This window comes from Gossypium arboreum, chromosome 11 (assembly GCF_025698485.1).
Source record: "Gossypium arboreum isolate Shixiya-1 chromosome 11, ASM2569848v2, whole genome shotgun sequence".
In the NCBI taxonomy this organism is placed as follows: Eukaryota; Viridiplantae; Streptophyta; class Magnoliopsida; order Malvales; family Malvaceae; genus Gossypium; species Gossypium arboreum.
The window spans coordinates 135574085-135595671 of NC_069080.1; the positions used below are offsets into that span (position 1 = coordinate 135574085).

General features: G+C 32.3%; 2 protein-coding genes across 3 annotated transcripts; one reads left to right on the top strand and one right to left on the bottom strand.

Moving 5' to 3' along the window:
* The first annotated feature begins 8819 nt into the window (after positions 1-8819).
* Positions 8820-17986, top strand: LOC108473709 (nuclear pore complex protein NUP93A-like). The gene is made up of 15 exons (XM_017775427.2): positions 8820-9229; positions 10597-10688; positions 10921-10987; positions 11401-11460; positions 12797-12886; positions 13067-13336; positions 13647-13742; positions 13818-13952; positions 14179-14232; positions 14321-14404; positions 14840-14926; positions 14996-15889; positions 16135-16316; positions 17168-17459; positions 17640-17986. Exons 1-15 carry the CDS (start codon positions 9119-9121, stop codon positions 17715-17717), a joined length of 2592 nt encoding a protein of 863 aa, XP_017630916.1. The 5' UTR covers positions 8820-9118; the 3' UTR covers positions 17718-17986.
* A 794-nt stretch (positions 17987-18780) lies between these two features.
* LOC108470424 (uncharacterized) lies at positions 18781-20915 on the bottom strand. 2 transcript variants are annotated; one of them, XM_017771725.2, is made up of 2 exons: positions 20729-20915; positions 18781-19810 (listed from the first exon to the last, which is right to left on the bottom strand). In XM_017771725.2, exons 1-2 carry the CDS (start codon positions 20743-20745, stop codon positions 19033-19035), a joined length of 795 nt encoding a protein of 264 aa, XP_017627214.1. In that variant the 5' UTR covers positions 20746-20915; the 3' UTR covers positions 18781-19032. The 2 variants fall into 2 exon arrangements, with proteins under 2 accessions (XP_017627214.1, XP_017627215.1); XM_017771726.2 differs by having other exon boundaries at positions 18781-19721; positions 20729-20914.
* Positions 20916-21587: the final 672 nt, after the last annotated feature.

A 21587-nucleotide genomic window follows, 5' to 3' on the forward strand; every position in this document is an offset into this window, starting at 1 on the left:
AATAATAAATATGAAAATAAAATTGATTTTAAAATGAAATAAAATTAATTAAATTGAAAAGATAAATTGGTTTTTCATGTAAAGACCTAAGATTTTATAGGTATTTTCCTATTTTCCGATTTTACTAAAAAAAAACTAGAAGAGAGTTAGAAAGATAAAATGGGTGATTAAAATAAAAAATATTAAAGTTGGGTGATGAAAATGAGTGTAAAGTAACATTGAATTAATGACGGATGATCAAAATGAAAACAGTTCATAATGACAATGCCTAAATTTTTTTTTTAAAATTTTAATGACTAAAACGAATACTTAATAAATTTGGGTGACTAATTATGAATTTATCCAAAATTTGATAAAAGCATTGTAAGCCACAAACAATTAACGCGGAGTTTAGAAATCATTGTGCCATAGGCGAGCGTAACTTCCCTTTCGGAAGTTCTAAACATTGAAAAAAACGACAGAGGCCTTGTAAATAACTTGTTGTTTCCGTTTATGTTTTAGGCTTTCATGAATTTTTCGTCCATGGAAGAAACGTTTTTCCACTAAAAAAATTTAATACGGTTTTGTCTGTTTTTTTGGCATGATTATGTCTACTTTGGGTGATTAGTTTTTTTTGGTTTTCCAAGTGACTAAGAGAAAAAAGTTAAAGTCGTAGTTCGGTGACTTGTTGAGTGGTTATGATGGCGGTTCTCGTGACACTATCTATAGAGGGTGGGGAAGTTGACAAGTGGTATATTAGTTCGAGCGAGGGGGAGGAAATTGGGTGAGGGAAAGTTGATGATCTTGCTCGAGTCAAGTCCCTCATTATTCATTTGACATGGGAGATGTGTGGTACCAAGAGAGCTCTATATGTATCAATGTGAAAATGTCGGTTTGCACGAGGGGCAATTCAAATAGCGGTGGGATGTACATGGATCTTTTTTTTAACAGTATGATCGTCAACAAAGGGGGCCTGAGCGTTATATTCTTGTAGAAGACGAACGACGAAAAGTGTCCACAGAGGTAATGTGGTGGATGGGTTAGGCCTAAGGGCAATGGTGGTGGGAGATGGAGGATTGGAATGGATCTCACCGATCAGAGTGTTTACCATTGGCTTGCTTTCTATTGGTTGCTTCAGCCACTGTCTACAACTAGCAACGAATGTGGGCAGAGGTGAATTTAAGAGTTGTTCAGTTTCTTGGTATTCTAGTTTTTAGGCGCAAAAAGCTCGAGTGCGACTAAAATCTATATTTTTCTTTTGATGTTTTCTTTTTAAATTCTAGATATTATATTTTTTTAATTAATTTTTTATTCCCATGTATAAAACGTTGCTGTCTTGACAAAGACGTCCCTTCTTTGTTTAAAAAAAAAAATTTATTGCACCACAATGCCCCTGCTCACAATTGGATTGCCTTATATTTTTGCAGCGAACAAGGGCAAGGGAAATTTTTTAAAGATTTGTTTCATAATAAGGATTATACTTTTTAATTCAAATGATTGATATGGCACTCACTGAGTAAACCCTAGATTGGACTCTATTTTTAAAAATATATATAAATAATTTAAATGTCAATTCTAAAAACGAAAACGAAGGAAAAACTCAGATTTTTACAAGTTTTTTCCAATAATAATGCAAAAATAATATTAGTTTAACTTCTAACCGGAAAAAATAAAAATAAAAATAGAAAGGTAAAATGCTTTTTCCATTTATAAAAATAAAAATTTTACTGGTTTTTCCATTTTACTAAAAAATTAAAATTAATTTTAAAAAATAAATGAAATTGAAAAGATGAACAAGTGATTAAAATGAAAAGTTACTAAAATTAGATGACTAAAATAAGTTTAAAATAACATTGAATTATTGACATATGACTAAAATAAAAATAAATCTAAAGACGGTGCTTAAAATACAACTTTTTTAAAAATATCTTATATTAACTTGATGATCGGAATATTTATCGTCTCAGATGTGACATAAATTTAAATCGTATTAATCACGTTATTATTAAAAAAAATTACCATTATTTTATAATTCACCAAATTTTTATTTTCGAAAATAGAAAGCTTAAAAAAATAAATCACCAACTATATAATTTACTCAAAATTTAATAAAAGCAACGTGAGGTCACAATCATTGAGTTAATGCGGTATTCAGAAATCACTGTACCCGACATTGCCTCCCCAAACAATTGAACGTCTTATATTTTTACGACCAAGAAACTTTTTTATTTTCAAGTTTCGTTTCATGGGATGGGTTAATTTCTTTTTAAATTCAAATAAAATTAATATGTCAATCATATAGTAAAACCATTCATCGGATTCTCTTTTAAAAAACATTGTTCTTATAATTAATTAAAAGTTAATTCTAAAAATAAAAGGAAAACCCAAGTTTTTACATGTTTTCCTATAAAAATGAAAAATAATATGAATTTTGAAAATGGAAAAAATTGAAAAGATAAAAGGATAAAATACAAAAATAGTCATTTTTTACACTCTTTTCTGCTTTTGAGATTTTCCATCAACGCTTCCTTCTGCATCGCTGCTGGTCGTCTGTGGTAAGGTTGTGGTTTTAAGTTTCGAATTTGGTTATAGGGATTGTCTTGTTTTGGGTTATGATTTTTGTTCATTGTGTGACTAAAGTTTTGACCATGTGAAACTCTTTAGGTGAAGATTTGGTAGTGATTAACCTTCCGACAAACTGAGAAATTCGTTTTGGTTGCTGTTTCATTCAATGGTAAGTGATTGATGTGTTGTTAGGCTGAATCTTGGTTTAGGAATATTTAGTTTGTGTTTACGACCGAGTTAGAGACTTGAAATTTTAGAATATTGCTATCAAATCCTATGTTCTAAGGTGTTGATTTAGGCACTGGAATTCTCACAGTTGGATTTACATCGAAAACTGACCAAGTGTGTAACGGAAAACTCAAAAAACAGAGAAAGTCGCATTGCCAAAAAAAAACTGTCGACATCACACGGTCGTGTGCCAGGCCGTATGGAGCACACAATCTGGGCTATTTGGGCCGTGTGGGCCACATGGATGTGTGTTAGGCAGTGTGGGCCCATTTTCTAAACCATTTATTGAAATTTTACCTAGGGTTTGTATTGTATAAATAAGACTGTAAAACATGGGATATGATATTCTGCTTTTGTTAAATGCGATTTCTGGAAGCATGATATGTATAGCACGTATGTCATATGTAATAGCATGATGTGATTTCTGCCAAAGCAGTTTAAAATCTTATGTGAATAACATGTATGCCATACACACATTCTATATCTGATTAGTATTGCATGTGCATTGGGGTGGGAATATGAATTGACGGAGGAAGTATTTGCAATTTAATAATCTACCTTATTTGATGGTTTAAACCACATATATCTATTCTGGTGGCTTGACCATATATTTGTTCTGCCAGCTTGACTACATTTTTCTGAGAAGTGTCATACGCTCACTTCATAGTGTGTGGGGTTAGATGGGTACTTGATACCCTATTTGGTGTGTAGGGATAGACGGAGATGATCTATAGCGGATGAGGGTAGGATCTGAATATGCATCTGAATATGTATCTGATTATGAAAATACATCTAATTCTATGTCTGATCATACATCTAAAAACGTACTAAGACATACGATTTTTCTGATGTGTTGAATACACTTCAAGGGCTGTACATGAATGATGACCAGCATGAGTCGGGGGAGGAGGAAATGGACCGTAACCAACAACCACACCGCTGACGAAGGTTGCCACAATGGTACACTCCCCGAGACAATAAAACTCCCGATTCCCACCAGTTTTGATAATTGTAAATTTTATATGTAATATCATATTTGTACCACTACAATTTTTTATTTGTTGAATAAGTTTATACTTCCACATTCGTTTAGCTTATTATTACAAAATTTAATTTTATCATTAAAAAATGTCATGCTATATGTGAAGATTTTTATCATTTTGAAAGTGAAAGTACAATTTTTTCTTTTATTATAAACAGACAAATTAATAAAATATGATAAATATATTTTGTATAAAATTTACTTATTTTATTGAAATAATATATTAACTACAATTTATTTTTATTTCACTTAAATATAGAACTAAATTTACTTAAATTTTGAAACAAGAGGAACTTATTTAGTAAATATAAGGAACTTATTTAGTAAAAAGTTTATTTCATAATTTATGGTTGTTATTATAGATAAAAAGTTATTATAGAGGATAAAATACAATATATAAAAATCGATTGCACAACAAAATTAATTATTATAATGAAATGTTGCTAGTGGGAGAAAATTAACTGAATAAATAGACTTCATAGCTCATAAGTCATGACTAGCATACCATATATACATCTATATTGATGTAAGAGAGACAAGAAGAACCATAGCCACTTAAATAGAAAAATGAATGTATAAATGATGATTCATTATAAAAAGAAAATTAACTTTGTCGCGGAAAAATGTAACAATTATTGCTTCTTTATTTGAAAAAGTTGAAATAAAGGTAATCATGTTTGAGCAATCAACTACCTTGATTTCTACCAATGATGGACATTCAAAAGCTTTACTTCTCAAATAAAAGCTTGTCATAGATGAATAAGATTTCATTGTAATGGATAATAGATGAGGGAATATGATAAGTATTTTATTAATATGTTATTGCTTCCTCGGCTATTGTAATTGAATTTTCTTCTTTGATGACTTGTTCTATATTATTATATCTCTTGATTTCCATGTATCGAGATTGTCCTAGACGGAAGGCCATAGAGAGATTAAAAACGTATCTCAAATTGTTGGAATCACAAACTTTCAAAATTCAACCATTCTTGAGGATTTCTCCTCTATATGTCTGTTAGCTTCGAAAACTTTGAGAACTTCTAATGCTTTAAGCAACAATGTCCAATGTAACATATGTAACAAGAGCCCTACAAAGCTATAGTGAAAATAAACTATGCAAATAATAATTCAACAACATAATTTTCATGGCAAACTTTAATGAATTTATGAAGATCCTTCAATTTGAGGGAGTTCAATCGAGGGAAGTATATTATAGCTTTGTTTTTGAATGCTTCTTTGATCGTCTTCTCCATTGATAATATCTCTTGCATGCATTCACATTCACTTATTTATAAGCATTTGAACTGCTGTAGATATTCAGCCATGGAGTCGGACAGAACGTGTTTTATGTTGGCACAACCCTCAATGATCAAGCTCGTTAAATTTTGAGTTGAACAAAATGCTTGGGGAAGCCATATTCTTTGAATGCTAACTGAGGATTGTTTCAACTTCTCCAACTTAGGAAACAATGTCTGCAAACATATCCTGGTTTACTCATCAATTACAATCTTATTAATACGGTGAAAGGGCAGCCTTACTGTATAAACATATATATTGAAAATTATCTATATATGTGTGTGAGTATTAATTGTCATTCTAAATAGACAAAAGCTATTGAATAAGAATTTTTGTAAAAAAAAAAAAAAAAGGCAAGCATAGCATAATACTCCTTCTGTACTATTCATCTTAGATTTTTCTGCCTGATTATAATATTTTCTTATATGTTATATCAAAATCTCATATTTTATTAATATTTTTAAAATTTAAAATTATTCAACATCAATATTAAAAAATACATTAAAAACCCTTTTCTTGAAAAGGGTCGTTTGTGTGTAGATATGGAAGTCGAGCCTTTGTTTTCAGAGTTTGACAGACCATGGAGCGTCAAAGACTCTAGTTGAAGAAATTCAATTTTCTGAAGAACATCATTATCATTAATAATGTATTGGACTATTGCACCATTTTGGATATGCAAATTCTTCAACCGTTGAAAATAGTCCCCAGCTTCTGATTCATGTAACAGAATCTCCACACCTTTCACTTCATCTATATATAAAATTTCAGCTTTCTTCAATAAAACTTTGACTCCATTTTGGATATGCTTGTTTGCAGATTGAGCTTTAGTGTTGTGGAGTATTCACGAACCCAAGGCCAACCCCACTCCCAATTCGAAGCTTCTCCTATGAAAATAATGTATCTTCGCAACTTTTCAAAGGAGAAGTCTTTGGGAATAATATTGGCATTAGGGGTATGAATATCTAAAGAAGTTAAACATGACAAAGCTTTCAATTCAGCAAGACTAGAATTGCTTTGCTCACTGGAGTGTCCATCGGCTCCCCATTCACTGAAGTTAGCATTACGTGAGTTTGGAACAATCACGTAAATCGATCTAACCACTTTAGCTTAGTCGGTTGTCCTATTTCCTTGGGTAGCATTTCAATATCAGAACTCTCAAGGCTGAGAATTTCCAGATTCCTGAGCTCTCCAATAAGGGCTTTATCTCCCAATACACATTTAACCAAGCATAATGTTCGAAGGTTTGCTAACAAGGAAATTGATGAAGGTAAAGACGGAAAATCTTTTAAAACGTTTGTTGGTATTTTCATCAAAGGATCCTTGCTACCCATACCAAAAAAGGTAAGTTTGGGCCATTTCAATTGATCAGGAAGCTTGTTGATACTGGTATTCAACAAATTTATTTTGTAACACTCTTTCATCATTTCATCATCTGGCCAATCACTCAAAACATCATTGTGTTTTAAAACAAACAAATGGCTGCCTTTAGAAGCAATCCACATGGCCACATCGAAAATAAGATCATGCATATCAAGGCGTTGATTGGTATAACTATAAAGAAACGAACAAGAAGCTTTGAGATGACTCACCACTGTCAATAGTCTATTCTGTGTTTCTTCAACTGTGTTGACACCATGAAATAACCCCAACCCCATTGCATACATAAGCAACTCTTCAAATAAAGCATTATGACCCATTAGACTACGAAGTAAGAAAATCTGTTTATGTTCCTCACTTCGTAAACGATCATAACTCACCTTTATAGCTGAATATGCATTTGCTGCTACTCCTCTGAAGTTGCGTGACAATGGCCTGTTTAGTTGCCCAAAGCATCCTCCCATACAAATGGAGGTTCATTTCTCAAAGAGGTTGCAAGTGTCCTAATGGCAATTGGTAGACCACCAAATCTTTTAGCTACCTCAGCTGCTATAGGTGACAAGGCAGAGCTTTCAACACCGTCCCCTACCATCTTCTTAAAGAAATCTCATGCTTCTTCATGTTCTAAACACCGGTTGGAAATTTCTTTTGAGCATCCATAAACTCCCATATACAATGCTTACTTCTATTTATAATTTATTCCAATCCTTAAATCCAAAGGAAAATACCTTTAACTATCCCAATCCTTAAATCCAAAGAAAATAATCTTTAAGTAAACTTAATTTCATATATATTTTTTAATTGTTATGATAACAACAATGCGAATTAAACTATAAAATATAATTGAAAAAAAAAAATCTTTCTGCTGTTGTAGCTTGGCAAAACTAGTCTCACCTATCATTTCTTTTTTTTTTCTCATCCTAAAGATATTATTTTAAAAGTTTCCATTTATTCGGTGTTATTTAAATTTTACTAGATGATTAGAGAAATAGATCCGAAAAGTAAGAAAAAAGAAAAAGGAAAATATGAAATAAAGGGTGCCTTTCGATTCCTCCTCCCCCATTTCCTTGGAATCTCTTTTATTTTTAATTAAAAAATGTATATTTTGTTGGATGGGTAATGAGATTGAGGGTGCTTAAACATGATTTTCTAAACCGATTTTCCAATAAAGCTAACCTATTTACATGCATTATTGAGCATTGTTATTCCAGCAAAAAGTAGTCACAATTTATTTTAGAATAAATCTTATTTTCTAATAAAACTCATAGTTTTCAGTTATATAAAGAGAAGTAATTTTTCTATTGAAAGTTAAAGAAATTCTTTTTAATTTTGTGCATTTAATTTATTTTGATTGAGCTCACTTTTAAAGTAATTTGAGTTTCGAGAATAACAAAAAATCAATTGATTGAAAATCAAAAATAATTTATACCATCTCGTATAAAGTACAAATATAATTTCAACTAAAAGTTTATTACTATAAATAAAACAAACATCAATTTTAAGGAAAAAATTAATTTACACTATGCTTAAAAACATAATTTTCTAAACCAAATTTTTCAATAGATTTTATATATCATTATCGTTGATCAGTTATACACTTGTACTTGCTATTTATATCATATTTCGTATTAGTGGAACTTTCAAATATATATATATATATAATAAAAATATAATATCTAATATTATTTAATTTTTTTATTTTGTGATTCAAATATTGTAACTTTGGTAATTTGCATATTCACATGGTATATTTCCTTACAATTCAAAAACCTAAATATTCATACTCAATTTATTCTGATTTTGATTCAAATGGCGTCAAATATTTAAATTTCTTTGAATATATTTTATTTTTATTAAAATTAAAAATTTATTAGATGCATACCATGAAAATGTTTTCAGATTCATTTTAAAATTTTAAATTAATAAAGATAAAATTACATTTTAGTTTCTTTAAAAATATAAAAATTTGATTTAATTCTTTAAAATGATAAAGATATAATTTATTAAAATAGTGAAATTACATTTTCTTATTCTAAAATTATAATTTAATTTCAATTTCCTAAAATATTTGTTTAATTTCATCCTTGAAGCATACGCTGTGAAAGCTATGCAATTAAAACATAAATGTATTTTTAAAATAATATATAATAAATAGTGAAATATAAAACTTGAAACTAATAGTAATAACAACAAATACATAATATATAAAAAATTAAAATTAAAATAATTAAAATTATGAATAAAATAAAATTTAAATTAATAAATACCTCAAATTAATAATATTAGATGCAGTCTATTTATTTATCTTGATATCATCATTTTGCTATCCAGGTAACTTACTATACCCACTTTATCAATATATACAGATAATGTGAGGGAAAACAAATTCAAATATCAAACATTTACAAATTTTTATTAGTTTCTTTTAAATAAGAAAACAAAAGTTTTAAAAATCTAAAAGGTTGAATAAATTTAAATATTTAAATCAGATTGAAAATTAAATTGTAAAATATTCAGATCATAAGAGGGAAAAGAAGAGGGTTTTTTTTTTTTTTTTTTGAAAATTAGGGTTTTAGAAAATATAAATTGAAGAGTAAAATTCTTGAACTTTCCCTCGCATCAGTGATTCACATGAGAGCTATGGCGAGTGAGCAAGGCATGAGTAGTTGGACCGATCTTCTCCACTCATCCACCAAGCTTCTTGAGCAAGCTGCTCCTTCTGCTCAGTTTCCTCCTCTTCAGGTCCCGTTACTCTCTCTCTCTCTCTCTCTCAATATCAATTTACACAATGATTGAGTTTGTAATGAATCGAGACAAACGTTGTTAAAGAAAAGGGGAAAGTGATTAGGTTTTTGTGAATTTTTTTTGCTTTTGCTTCTGGTTATGCTATGTTTGGATGCCTAGAAAATGAAGGAACGGAGGTAGATTAGGAGATATTGAAATGCGGAAACCCTTCTATGGTTCATTCATTTCGTGAGGTAGAAAATTTCTGGAAATTTCTCATGCCTCGTTCAAAGTTGTGTCTTTTAAAGTGAGATTGTTCAAGGGAGCAGAGAACAGAAGGCTCTGCTGAACTGTAGTCCAGTAGTAATATCTGGTTTATCTCTCCGCTTTAATGTAACGATCGAGGAAGTTTTAGTAATAGGCAAAGGAACCACTGCATTTTCATGTATTTCCAAGCTCCAATTGTATTAATGTTTGCTTCTGAAGGTTACTCAGCTAATGCTTTGTTATAGTGCTGCTGAATTAAATTATAGTATGAAAAATCAAGAATTTTTAACTTACAATGTCTAATTAATGTTTTAGATGAGAGAAATTTAGCTAAATGGAGGCCATGTTTTTGTCAAGTTCTGTTAATTCCTTTAACTAGGAAACTGATTGGATGAGAAATGACTTAATATTGTTTTCCACTAAATAATCAGTCATTAATGGGGATTCATTTTCTTCAGCTTCAGCAGAAAATTGGTTTTTAGAGATCTATTATGGAGGGTAAGAAATGGCTTTTGTAGACAATTTAGCCAATAATAAATTAGGAACATGACACAATGAAACGATGTTGTGGTTTTATGAAATTTAACTATGAACTTTTCTTCATCCATTATGTTGTATTATAACGAGAATAACTAATTAACACTTTTCCTTAGGTCATCTTCTTTTGAATGTTTCTGTTGGAGACATGGACTATGATACCCATAATGTTCATCATATTTATCTATATTTCCATTGTTTGAGGATCTGGATATATTGTGTTAATATTTATTATCAATTCATATTATGGATATTAGTTGTTACTACAATGATATTAAGTGAATGTGCCATCTCCTTGATAACGTCAATAAATTATAGTAACATTCATCAATATATTGGTAATTCAAGTTAATGTTTGATGTTGGTAGCTTAGAGTTAAAAACCTTGGTTGAAGGGTTATCTATTTGTTGATCCAAACAAATTGAAAAATGTTTAAAAATTTTGTTCATTTGTTTTCAGTGATTAAATCTTCAGTTGGTACGTATCTCAGCTGAGATTATTGTTTAAAAAAAGGAAATTTCAGTGATATGGATCCCATACATGAGGTTTTCACTGACAATCTGCTTACAATAATTTTACAGAGAAACTTAGATCAGTTAGAAGCACTATCAAAGAAGCTCAAGGCAAAAACCTTAAGAACTGAGGCTCCTTCTCAATCCATTGCTGCCACAAGGTAACTTTATACTTTATAATTTTAATTCATTACTCTTGTGATTCTTGTATTCTTGGTCTGTTAAAATAGACAGAATGTTAGCTGAGAAAGTAAGAGGAAGTTGTTAGGAACATTGTTTAGGTTGCAAACTTGGCTTTAAGCAACAATTTGAAGGGTTATCTTTTGTTTATTTCTCCCAGATTATTTATTTACCATGCGGAATATATAAAAATGGTCTTTGTTGTGTTTTAAGGCTACTTGCACGGGAGGGAATTAACGCTGAACAGCTTACACGCGATCTGAAGTCTTTTGAATTGAAGGTAAGTATTATTTTCCACATTTTCATTTATGTTAATTCAGCTTTTGTGGCTTCTAACTCAGGAACCCCCTAACCATAAAATTTATTACTTGTTTTTCTTTGGCATATAAAGCTATTTAATAGATATTTTGAGGGGAATGGATATTGATAACGATATGTCAAGATAAGGACATTTTCCCTCTTCCCCCAAACTTTATCTGCTATGATTAAATGATATTTGATTTCAGCTTTTGTATTTTTACTGTTTAAATGCTACTTTGGTCCTAACATGCATGCGTATGGTCAACTTTAGAGAGCTTTGCTATTGATGGCTTCACAATCTTGCTTCAAGGTCCCCCTCTCCCTTTTCATAGTTTTCTCTTTACTGCAATCTCACAAACTGTGTTTTCCTCTCCTTGATCATCTTTCTGCAAGACAACATTTGAGGATGTTTTCCCTGCTGAAGCAACAAGCGTTGAGGAGTATCTGCAGCAGGTACTGTTTGCTCTATCGATTGCATACTTTTAATATAAGTTCAATGGATAATGACCAATGGCTCATTTCCGCTGGCTAATCACATTCTTTTGGGTTAGAGCATGTATTCAGGTCCAATTGCTATTTACTAACCGGTTGTTGCATAATGTGTGAATTATAGCAATTTGGCTGTTCAACACACTGTGAAATAAAATAAAGGGCATTTGTAGTTAAACTACTTGCACATTTGAATGTTCTTTTGCATACCAAATTGATTCTTCTTCAAACCTATGCCACAAGGAGTTGTGCTTCATGGCTAAGGTTTTAACCCAGTTACTGATTCACTCTCCTTTAATCCACTAACCAGATAAAAAGGAGACTTCTTACTTACAAGCTATGTCATAAGCCCCATTCTATTTCTTGTTTATATGTGTGTATTTGTTTAGTTTCTGATATTATCTGAGATGGCTTGTAGTCTCTATTATACATTTTGTTCCTCTTAAATTTTGGTGCATTTCAAATAACTTAGAATCACTTTTACAGTTGATATAATAAGAGCATGGTGGCATAACTATAGATTCTCATTCATTCATTGGTGCTTGGTGAAAGGAAGCTTGGTTTTCTAAAAGATTGAACTATATGTATTGGCTAAACTATTATGAATGAGGTTATAAAGATACTTGAGTTTTTGATGGGTGAAATTACAGAGGATAAATTGTGCATATGTGCGGTGGTTTCATGTCTTTTTTCCCTGTTATAATCATTAGGATATTCAGTATGATTTCTAGGGATGATACCCAAATAAACTCTCAAACTTTATTCTACCCTAAAAATAAGTCCTTGGTCTTTTATTGAATGGCTTTGATTATGGACTTCTATTTAATTGTATTTAGGACATTAACACTGTAAATATTCAAAGGAATGTTCTTGAATCCTTTTAGTTGGATAGTGTGATTTATTTGGACGGGTAGGATCACAGATATTTGGTGAAATGCTATCTTAAAAATTTGACAATTTAACTTTATCCATCCATTTTCAAGATTTTATGGGGATAATGATGGTGAAATAAGAGTTCATAGCCTTATTTTCATACGATAAAAAATCAAGGGATTATTTCAGTGTTTTTCCTTATCTATATGGTCATCATAAAAAAACTAAGGTGGCGTTTGAGTGTTAGCTAATGTTGTTTGAGAAATTTTCTTCTCCTTTTCTTTTTTTTATCTTTTTTCACATTTTTTTGTACTATTGTCATGGCCCTGGCTATCTTTTAGTTAATTCAGCCATTCAACACAGACTTCTGCTTCTCAATTTTGAAGATTATTGAAATATGATTGATTGTACAATGTTTTGATCTCAGGTTCATGAAATGGCAATGGTTTCAGCCATCCAAGAAGCTCAGAAGGATAACCTCAGAAGTTTTAATGATTATATGATGAAAGTGTTGGAGGTTAGTATCACCTACTTTTGAGGGTAAAAAAATAGTACTTTGATGCAGTGTTCAACATCATCAAAATTGATGATGAACTTTTTCGATACATTGAACCTAAAATTTAACAAATTGATGATGACTAAGTTTGTAGGCTTTCTGCTTTTACATGTTTGATTGGTGGTGTCTAATGCCTTGCAGGAAGATTGGCAAAAGGAAAAACGGGACTTCTTACAGAGTTTGAGCAGAATTTCAACATTACCTAAGACAAACATGATTGATAAAAGCAGTGGTGGTATTCGTTCAGGTCAAATGGTTCCCATGGCTTCTAGTTCTCAGGTTTCATCTGGTACTTCTGCCATTGGGCTTCTACCTTTAGCTGACAAGCCAGTTGTTGAGAAAAAAGTGTCGGTATATGCTGAAGTTGTTAGAAATCTGAACAATGCAAGACAACAAGGCTTGCCATTTAAAGTAAGGATGATTTTTCCCTTTCAAGTTATAAAAATTGGTTGAGCAATTTTCCAAAATCATGAGCACTGAAATATCCTCTTGCAATTTGTTTAATAGTTTCTTGAATGATAATATGCTTTCTTTGTATGTGCATACTTGTCTTATTGTCTTATATGGCTATTCTACATTCCGGTTAAGTATTTGCTTAAACCTTCTGCCCAGTGAATTTGTTTGGTCTCTAGCATATTATTATTTACTCAACCTTTGGTTTTTTATATAAAATTTTATATTATTATTTACTCGTGATTGTTGATTGTACACATTTGTGTAGCCTGCCACAGCTTTTAAAGTTGCTTATGAGAGTTTGGGTACTGAAGCATCTGGTGGCAAATCAGTTAACATGCAGAAAATGTGGCATCTTATTCTGGTATGATACATACTAGTGTTATCATGCTTCATGCTACCAGATAAATGTTTGTTGATAAGTGAAATATTTTGGCAGAAATTAATGGGCGAGGATTCGATGATGCGGCAAAGTGTTTCTAGAAAGATGTCATTAGTAATTGGTGCTAGACGTCACCTAGAATGGGGACATGAGAAATACATTATGGATATAATACAAAGCCATCCTGCACAAGTAAGAAAGTTCTCTAGCATCTTTTTGTTATTCTTCTGTTAACAAAATGCAGAAATAAATATTTAGGCTAGCAACTTTCCTTTTGAATGCCTCTAATTTTGTTCCCTGTGTTCCTTGCTCATTGTAGCTTCTCCGAATGACTTTCTAACAAGGATGAATTTAGTAGTGTTTTACGTTGTTTCATATTCTTCCAGCGTTGATATTTCATTCTTTGATCTCAATGTAGGCTGCTCTTGGTGGAGCTGTTGGAAATTTGCATAGAGTTCGTGCCTTTCTTCGGGTCTGCTTGTTTCTATTTAGCTTCATTTTGCTTGTTCAACTTTATTGCAGTAATCATTTTTGTAAAGTTTGTTTCTTTGTCTGTGCAGATTCGTTTGAGGGATTATGGACTTCTGGATTTTGATGCAGGTGATGCTCGAAGGCAGCCTCCCATTGATACCACTTGGCAGCAGGTTTTATTTAACTTTACTCACTTTATTACTTTCAAATTATCGATGAACATCTGTGATAGACGTAAGTCGTCTCGTTTTAACATGTCACTTACTTTTTCAAACTGCGTTAGTCTAATGTTGAACTACTCTTTCACTTCAGTTTGCTTGTCTTTGTTAAAATGACTTGTATGCTCTTTTTGTCGAAGCCATCTTTTACATAGTTGGGAGACAAGATGGGGATGCTTTTGGTTTTACCATGCTGAAGTGTTAATTCAGTATGTAGTTTTAAGAAACAATGCACCATTCTAAAGAACAAATGAGTCTTAACAGATGATGAAAGTGTTTTTTTTCTCTGATTTCTTTCCCCAACTAAATTTGATTAATTTGTTCTGTATCCTTGTTTCTCTTCCTAAATGACTAAGTTTCTCTAAGAATCCCATCTTTTTGTGTTAACAGATTTATTTTTGCTTGAGGACCGGTTATTATGATGAAGCAAGACAAGTTGCCCTATCATCCCGTGCTTCTCACCAATTTGCACCACTGGTACTGATTGTTTACTGTTTAATCCATCGTGTTTGACCATGCGCCATACTCAATACTTCTTTTTGACAGCTTGCAGAGTGGATTAATGGTGGAGGCATGGTGCCAGCACACACTGCAGCTGCTGCTGCAGAAGAGTGCGAAAAAATGTTCAGAATGGGTGATCGGGTTGGTCGAGCTTCATATGACAAGAAAAAACTGTTGCTCTATGCTATCATATCGGGGTCTCGTAGGCAAATTGACCGTCTTCTCAGAGATATACCATCACTTTTCAGTACCATAGAGGATTTCCTGTGGTTCATATTGTCAGCAGTACAGGACTTTCCTGGTGGAACCTCATCTAATGAGGGCTTAGTACCATACAGTCTTGACGATTTGCAAGCTTACCTAAACAAATTTGAGCCGTCATATTACACAAAAAATGGAAAGGATCCTCTAGTATATCCGTACATCTTGCTTTTAAGTATCCAGTTGCTACCAGCTATTTCATACCTGTCTAAAGAAGCAGGAGAGGAAGAATACCATATTGATGCTGCTCACATAGCAATTGTGCTAGCAGACAATGGGGTCCTTTCTGAAGTTTCTGGAGCCGGACAAAAGCTGGGAGTTATGGATGCGTACGCAGAAGCTTCTAGCATTATTAGGCAGTATGGCTCTATGTATCTACGGCTTGGTAACCTTCAAATGGCTCTAGAATATTACGCACAAGCTGCTGCTGCAGTAGGTGGTGGACATGTATCGTGGACTGGGAGAGGTAGTGTGGATCAGCAAAGGCAGATGAACTTGATGCTGAAGCAGCTTCTCACTGAGATATTGTTTCGAGATGGTGGGGTTTATCTTTTACTTGGTTCGAGAGGTGCTGGAGAGGAAGGTGAACTGAGACGATTTTTGACTGATCATAAAGCAAGACAACAGTTTCTGCTAGAAGCTGCCCGCCAATGCCAAGATTCTGGGCTGTACGACAAGGTAATTCTCTCTATCTCTTTGCTTCACCAATCTTCATGTTTTTTGTTATAATATTTAAAAGTATGAACTTCATTTTAATTGAAGCTGAAATTTTTATAAATATCGGCAATTCCAAACTTCCATTGCCCTTGATACTTGCAGAGCTGCAGTAGTCATACAACTTCCTCTCGTACTACTTTTTTCTGGGTGTTGTTTAATATTTATATCTTCATGTTCTTTTCTATAATTCCTTTGTCCAAATTCAGTCTATAGAGATTCAGAAGAGAATTGGAGCATTTTCGATGGCATTGGATACGATAAATAAGTGCCTCTCTGAAGCAATTTGTGCCTTATCACGCGGTAGATTGGATGGTGAGAGTCAAACTGCTGGCCTCATTCACTCCGGCAACGAGATCTTGGAGACTTTCAAATATTATCCTGAAGTCAGGTTGTTCTAATTCTATTCATTCCCTTGTTCTTTATCAAAATTTAGCTATTTAAAATTCTAGCATATACTTGATATCACAATTTTGCCGGTGTCTCACTTTTAATATTGCCCTATTTTCTGATAAATGCTTGTAGAAATCATTTTAAACTAGATGCGGCAACATTAGACACTATACAAAAAATAACTAAAACACGACATCAAACAAAAGAATAACATGAACGTGTATGAATACATCTGTCTTGAGATCTATAATAGGTTAAAATATGCTATAAGTCTCTGTATTCTTTGTAAATTTGGAATTTAGTTCATGTACTTCTATTGCTAGGAATTTAGCCTTTCTACTTTTCAGATTTCAAAATTCAGGTCTAACTGTTAATGCTATTAAATTTTTTTGTTAAATTCAGGTTCATTACAATATAATTTTTTAGATGCATTGTTGCTAAGTGAGTATTATTTTATTTCAAAATTTTACACCAAATTTAACAAAAAAATATTTAATAGTGTTAATAATTGGATTTGAATTTTGAAATCTAAAAGTAGAGGAGTAAACTCTTGGACAAAAAAGTACAAGGATTAAATTTCAAACTTGTAAAGAGTACGGAGACTTATGTCATATTTTAACCTCTAATATACTATTAACTATTAATCTATCACAATTTTATATAAAGTACATTTTACTCAATTATGGCTTGAAAAATATAAGATTGAGACTTATAATTATGGCTTCAATTGTTAGTGTTTGATCTATTCAGCGTGAACTTGCCTTATAAATTATCTGTTTTCGGTCCTAAATATCTTCTGTTAATACTATTCTATCTTTCTGCTTTCTCCCGACGTGGTTTATTTTGCAGTTTCCAAGAGAGGGAACATGTTTCAGAGCAACAAACCATATTAAGACAGCTCGAGACTATATTATCAATCCATAAATTGACAAGACTAGGCCAGTATCTTGATGCTCTACGAGAAGTTGCCAAGATCCCATTCCTTCCATTCGATCCACGAGCACCTGATACATCTGCCGATGTGCTCCAAAATTTATCTCCTCATGTCCAAGCTTGTTTGCCTGATTTGCTAAAGGTTGCTATAACTTGTTTGGATAATGTATCCGATACAGATGGATCACTTCGAGCCATGAGATCAAAGGTATGCCGACATTTTCAACTCGCTTGCTATCATAAATTATTGGAAGAACCGGGTGCTTAATTCTACCCGTATTTTAATTGAAGAAATAAATTACTTACATGACCGAGGAAAAAAAACTGGGGTTGGGCGAACGGTGCGGTTCGTGATAGGCATATAATTTATGTATGTTGCCCTTTGCAGATTGCAACCTTCCTTGCAAATAATATGCGTCAGAATTGGCCTCGTGATTTATACGAGAAGGTCGCCAAAAGCTTGTGAAGCAAATATCCAACGATGGTGTGAAATGCCCGGAAAATTTGACGGAATCCGAGGCATGGTGGTGGGAAAAGAAGAGGTTACTGATGAGAACTCATCTCCCTTTGTAGCCATAACCTTATATAATTTGACCAGTTTTTGTTAGCAGAGTTTTAAAAATGTAATAGTTAATCGGTTATACTCAATGGTGGTAATTTTTTTTTTTTTGATTTCTTGAGAATATTGTTTTTAAAAATATTTTAACAAATTTATCGGTAGATTTAATATTATAATTGGAATTTGCACGCACGTAAATATTTACATATGGCATTTTTCAAGAATATTATTATTTTTAGTATATCTTTTAAAAATGTGCTACCAACTAGAGTTATTTAAATCTTTCAAACTAGAGATTATATTTTCAAACAATTTTAGAGGCTGAACTTATTTTCTAGTTTTAAAATATCTAATTTTACTTTTATATACAATGTAATACCTAATTAGAATATATTTGAATTATTAATGTTTAAAATAAGTGAATATAAAATATAAAATAATATAAATAAACTTAAGTGAAAACAATTTGAACCAATACTGGAAGTGAGAAAGAAGATAACAAATACAAATCACATTTAGAGCGGTAAACGTCTTTAATTATCAGGTCATCACATGGATTTCATTTGAAACTTAATGCATTTATGTATGATAGTGACTCATCTCTACTTTCACTATTGTATAAAATACTTTTGCCAATAAGTAAACTTGAATAAAACTTCGAAGCTTGTATTTTGGACCAAACCAAACTTGAAAACAATTATATATTTATCTACGATATTGATCACATACATTAATCCGATTGAAACCCAATCCAGCGGCCCTTTGGATTTTTTTATCCTTAACTAGTATTTAAAAAATAAATAACCTTGTGGAATTAAAACCACCCAATGTACCAAATAATAATCTTTAAAATCTTCGATCAAGAAGGACTCTATTTAATGCCATGGCAATACCACAACATGCAAAATGAACAATGAAACCACCCGAAGGCAACCATGAGCATGAATTTGAAAGGTAAAAAGTCTACATATTTATCTAAAATATATTTTATATCCTTAAAACCAAAATTCAAATATCTAAAAGAAAAACAAAAAAAAGTACATCAACAACATACTGATCATATTTAACCTAATAGGATTAGGAGATTATATTTTGAGAGCAGAGACACACATAGGAAGAAGATTAACCCATTAAATATGGGTTGACATGCATTTCTTCAGGCTAGAATGACAAACATACAAACCAAAGACTACATATCAAAAACCCAGATAACAGGACCTCTTCACTGCCTCGATCTTGATTCGGCTCGTCGAGCTTCGTCTGGTGTTGAAGGAAACAGCTCCACGTATCGAGACCCTATCATCATCTTATCCTTGCACATTGCTCTTTTAGCTTCCTCGACGGAAGCAAACTCCACGTATGCCTCTCCAGTGGCTTTCCCATCGGGGCGGCATGCAATGTGTATCCTGTCTTCAACGATTTTGAAATCTGCAAAGAATTCAACGATTTCAGGCTTCTTCACCGAGAAAGGAAGACCACGCAACTTGAGTATTTCGGTGTATTCCATTTGATCCTTATCGTTGAATCTCTTTGCTCGAGAGGGTGGGGGGCTTCCGTGGAAATCATTATCGTAGATTCCTTCGTAATTCACCTCTGCAGCTACGGCATGGTAATAGTCTTGCCTCTTGCACCGGAAAACTTCTACATAGCGGCGTCCCATGTTTTGTCGATCCCTTTGCAAAGCAAACTCAACCTGCATTGACCCGGCAAAGAGAACAAAGGCTTCTCCAGAGAACCTTCCATTCTTGTTGACTAGTAAAACATCGACAATGTCCAATCCAGCAAAGAACTTGAAAATGTCGATATCAGTGCAGTTGAAAGGAAGACCCCTAAGTCGTACTACCGGAAACGAAGGAGGTTGGTAGCCACCACCATACCCGTAAGGTTGATAGCCGCCCATACCGCTGTTCACTGCGAAGTAGGGAGTTGATTCCATCATTCTTTGTCTCTTTGAGCCGACCTCGTACCCGTCCGAAACCCCCCCGCTTCCCAACATTGCCCTTCAATTATCCATACCCAAAAAGAACAAGAAAGTCCCCCACTAAACCTGTTAATAAAACCAAACCCAACCCACACTCCCCAAATACCTAATTTCTTATATTCCTAAATTTATATATATATTCTAAAAACATTTTCCATATTCATATACCCTCCTTCAAACAATAAACATAAAGAAATAAATCATACAAATAGGTCGAAACCAAATTCTATTTTTTTTAATGTTACCCAAATAATTCCATTACCGGCATAAAGATTCAGATCATGCTATAAACTAATTTAAGAATTTACCATATTATTCTGTTTAATTTCATAAAAAAATAAAATAAAACTCATCATACAAAAACGAGAGTATCATCAAATTCACCCTTGAAATTAGCTTTCAGTATAAAATTTTGGAAGAAAAAAATGGGATTCAATCCGAAATATAATTTGGGGTATGCATTCTCCAGTTCCATCTTCATTTTATTTTGTCAAATCCCAATATAAAATCAACGCAGAGAAAACCCTAATCCCATTCGAAAAAGCAAACAAAAATCAAATTCACCCATTGGGGGAAAAATGGAATCAAATCCTAAATTTTATTCGGGGCATGTATTCTCCCGTTTTATTTCCAATTTATTTACTTATTTCGCCAAAGCCCAATACAAAAACAGAACAGGGAAAACCCTAAATTGATTCAAAAACGAGAGCCAAAATCAAATTCATACTTGAAATTAGCTCTTAGCATAAACTTCGAAGAGAAAATTAGAATCCTAACCGAAACTTAGTTTGGGGTGATGTATTATCCCATTTTATCTTCAATTATATTATCAAATCCCAATACAAAATCACCACACAGAAAACCCTAATTCCATTCAAGAACACGAACCAAAAATAAAAAATAAATATAAAAAAATTCAGAGATTTGACGAACTTACCCTCTGGATCCGTACATGGCGCCGTATAGGGTGTTTTAGATCTTCGATTGTCAGAAGGAAACTACAGAAAATTTCACAGATAATTTTTTGAAGAACGCTTCGTAAAGAAAACAAGAACCCTAAAAAAGGCCAAGGTTTTTTTCGAAATAAATACCGAAAATTTAAATATGTCAAAAAAATATGGTTATTTCTGTGCAGTTACGAAGATACCCTTCGGTACACTTCGGCTTTAATGGGTAGGCCCAAGCTCAAATCTGAAATTACAAATTTAGGCTTTGTAATAAGAATATTTAGTAATTTCTGCCATCAATTAAAATTAGGATTTAATTATAAATTTCATCCCTCTACTTTTTTGAAATTAAAAAATAGGCATTCTATTTTAAGTTGACAAAATTTGATCCTTATACATTACAAAATTTGGGAAGTTTATCTAGTTGTTGGTAAACATATGAATTTAAATCGTCGGTTTTTGATAATTTGTTGCATCACTAATTTCTTTATATAAATTGTTGATTTGTTGATTTTCATGTTAGCAATTTGATGCCGATGTTTAAAATGTTATCTGATTCAGCTAATTTCACAGTTTTTATAAAGTACAATGGATAAAATTTGACAATGTAAAATAGATGGCCTCATTTCTCAATTTTATAAAAATAAAGGAGTGAAGTTTATAATAAAACCATAAAAATTTTATTGTGAAAACGAACTAATAAATAATATTAACTAGGCCACATTGCGGAGTCGATTTTTTAATTTTCTAATAAATAATAATTATGGGATTATTTTGTAACTTTTTATAATTAAGTAACTATTAGTGTAGTTTACCCTGATATTTATATAATGCCTAAAGCTACTCAAG